Genomic DNA, 1,659 nt, shown 5'->3' on the forward strand with positions numbered 1-1,659 from the left:
AAAAAAAAAAAAAAAAACCAAAACCCAAACCCAAAACACCCAAACAAACAAGCGCGTTAAGTAAAAGCCCTTCCTGACAAAAGCTAGACGCTCCACTGGGCTTGGAGGGGAATAAATGCCATTTTAAATAGAAAAGTCGAAGAAAATGCTCAGCTTTGCCTGCAAATTCGGCAGATTTCCCCCTCAGCACTGCACCCCCACCAAGAGAAAAGACTCGACATACAGTTTTAATTAAAAAAATAATAAAAAAAAAAAGCCCCAAACATTTTGCATGCATCTTACTGCCTAAAAGAAAAGCACAGCCAGCTAAAGTAGTGTTCTGCCCAATTGCCTTTTACCCTCAGCAACCCGGGACCAAATCCTTTTAAAATGCTCATGTAAGTTCATGATCAAAGTTAATATTTGTCACGATGGTGTGCTTTTAAAATTTCACAGACTCTAAGATACTGTGTCTGCGCCTAACATCTCCATTTTTTTCAAAGAGCTTTTCCCATCGTAAAAATTCTTCTCGTTGGAAGAAAGAGCTTTGTAGGTTATAATAAAATCCTTTGAATGCTTATAAAACTCCACATAAAATTTGACCGACAAAACACACGGGCTAGTCCCTTAACCTTTCCATTTACTGCTCTACCTACTCGAATTGCTGCTTTTGCTTCCTTCCTTGGTGACAGAAGAGGACGAGGCTGAAGACCCTGGGTTTGTGTTTTCCTCCTCATCTTCCGGGTCTATACCTTGCTCTCCGCGGGATGACAGTGCGTGGGGTTGGGATTCTGCCTCCACTTTCCCTTCACCCTTTTGCAGGCAGGTCTCGGTGGGATTTTCTGCCCCGCAATAAGCATTTTCGAAGAAGCGGTCGAAACCTTGGGGCAAGACAGTGTTTTTGTTCATGCTGGTGTAGAATCCCGTCGATGCCGGGTGGTTGGAGCTGGGGTGGTGGTGGCTGTACACGCTCTCGTTTTTCATTAGCATTTCGGTCATGGTGGAAGGCGGGATGCACTCTCTATGCATCAGATCTTCAGCGGAATAACACGAGGCGTAATTGCTTCGGTGGTGCCATTTACTCGAGGGGTCTAGACCATAGGAGACCTCTCGCACGGGCTGTACTTGCGAGAGGTTGGTGGAGTAAGGGTAGGAGATTTGGCGAGAGGGGGCCTGTGGCAAGAAAGATGACACAGTTGAAAATTCGGGGACGTAATAGGTACAGCTGGGGAGGTAGAGATTAGAAGCGCAACCTGCCCTTTCTCCAAACTCAGCGCTCCTCTCCTTACGCGACTGGGAGCAGAAGTTGCCCAGGTTCACCGAGTTAAACATCTTTCTCCTTTTCTTGCTCCTATAGCTAGATGTTTTGGATCCGATGTGCGGAGGGGAAAAAATTTGGGAAGGCGAGATGACGCGCTATCCGTCTTAGTCGCTCCGGAGGACACGTGATCCAAAGTAGATATTGTCATATATCAGTTTGGAGCACTTAGATGCGTAGGAGTGGTTCACTTAGGTAAGATCTCAGAGGTTCAAACGATTGGTTTGCAAACACCGCAGAAACATTATGAAAATCAATCGCAGATTTGTTATTCATTTTCCCGAAGGCACACCCCTCCTCAGCATTCACAGCAGAACAAGTACAAGGGGTGGCTTGTGAAGTTGCTGCTCTTTTTTTTTTTT

At 45.6% G+C, this 1,659-nt stretch overlaps 1 protein-coding gene across 1 annotated transcript in view; it reads right to left on the reverse strand.

The window, feature by feature from the left end:
• HOXC11 (homeobox C11) overlaps window positions 1–1,311 on the reverse strand; it is a 2,302-nt gene extending 991 nt beyond the window's left edge. Inside the window, exon 1 of the mRNA XM_010080053.1 lies at window positions 636–1,311. Within this exon, the coding sequence (XP_010078355.1) occupies window positions 636–1,311 (676 nt within the window). The remainder of the gene's footprint in view (window positions 1–635) is intronic.
• Window positions 1,312–1,659: the final 348 nt, after the last annotated feature.

This window comes from Pterocles gutturalis, unplaced genomic scaffold (assembly GCF_000699245.1).
Source record: "Pterocles gutturalis isolate BGI_N339 unplaced genomic scaffold, ASM69924v1 scaffold49969, whole genome shotgun sequence".
Lineage (NCBI taxonomy): Eukaryota > Metazoa > Chordata > Aves > Pterocliformes > Pteroclidae > Pterocles > Pterocles gutturalis.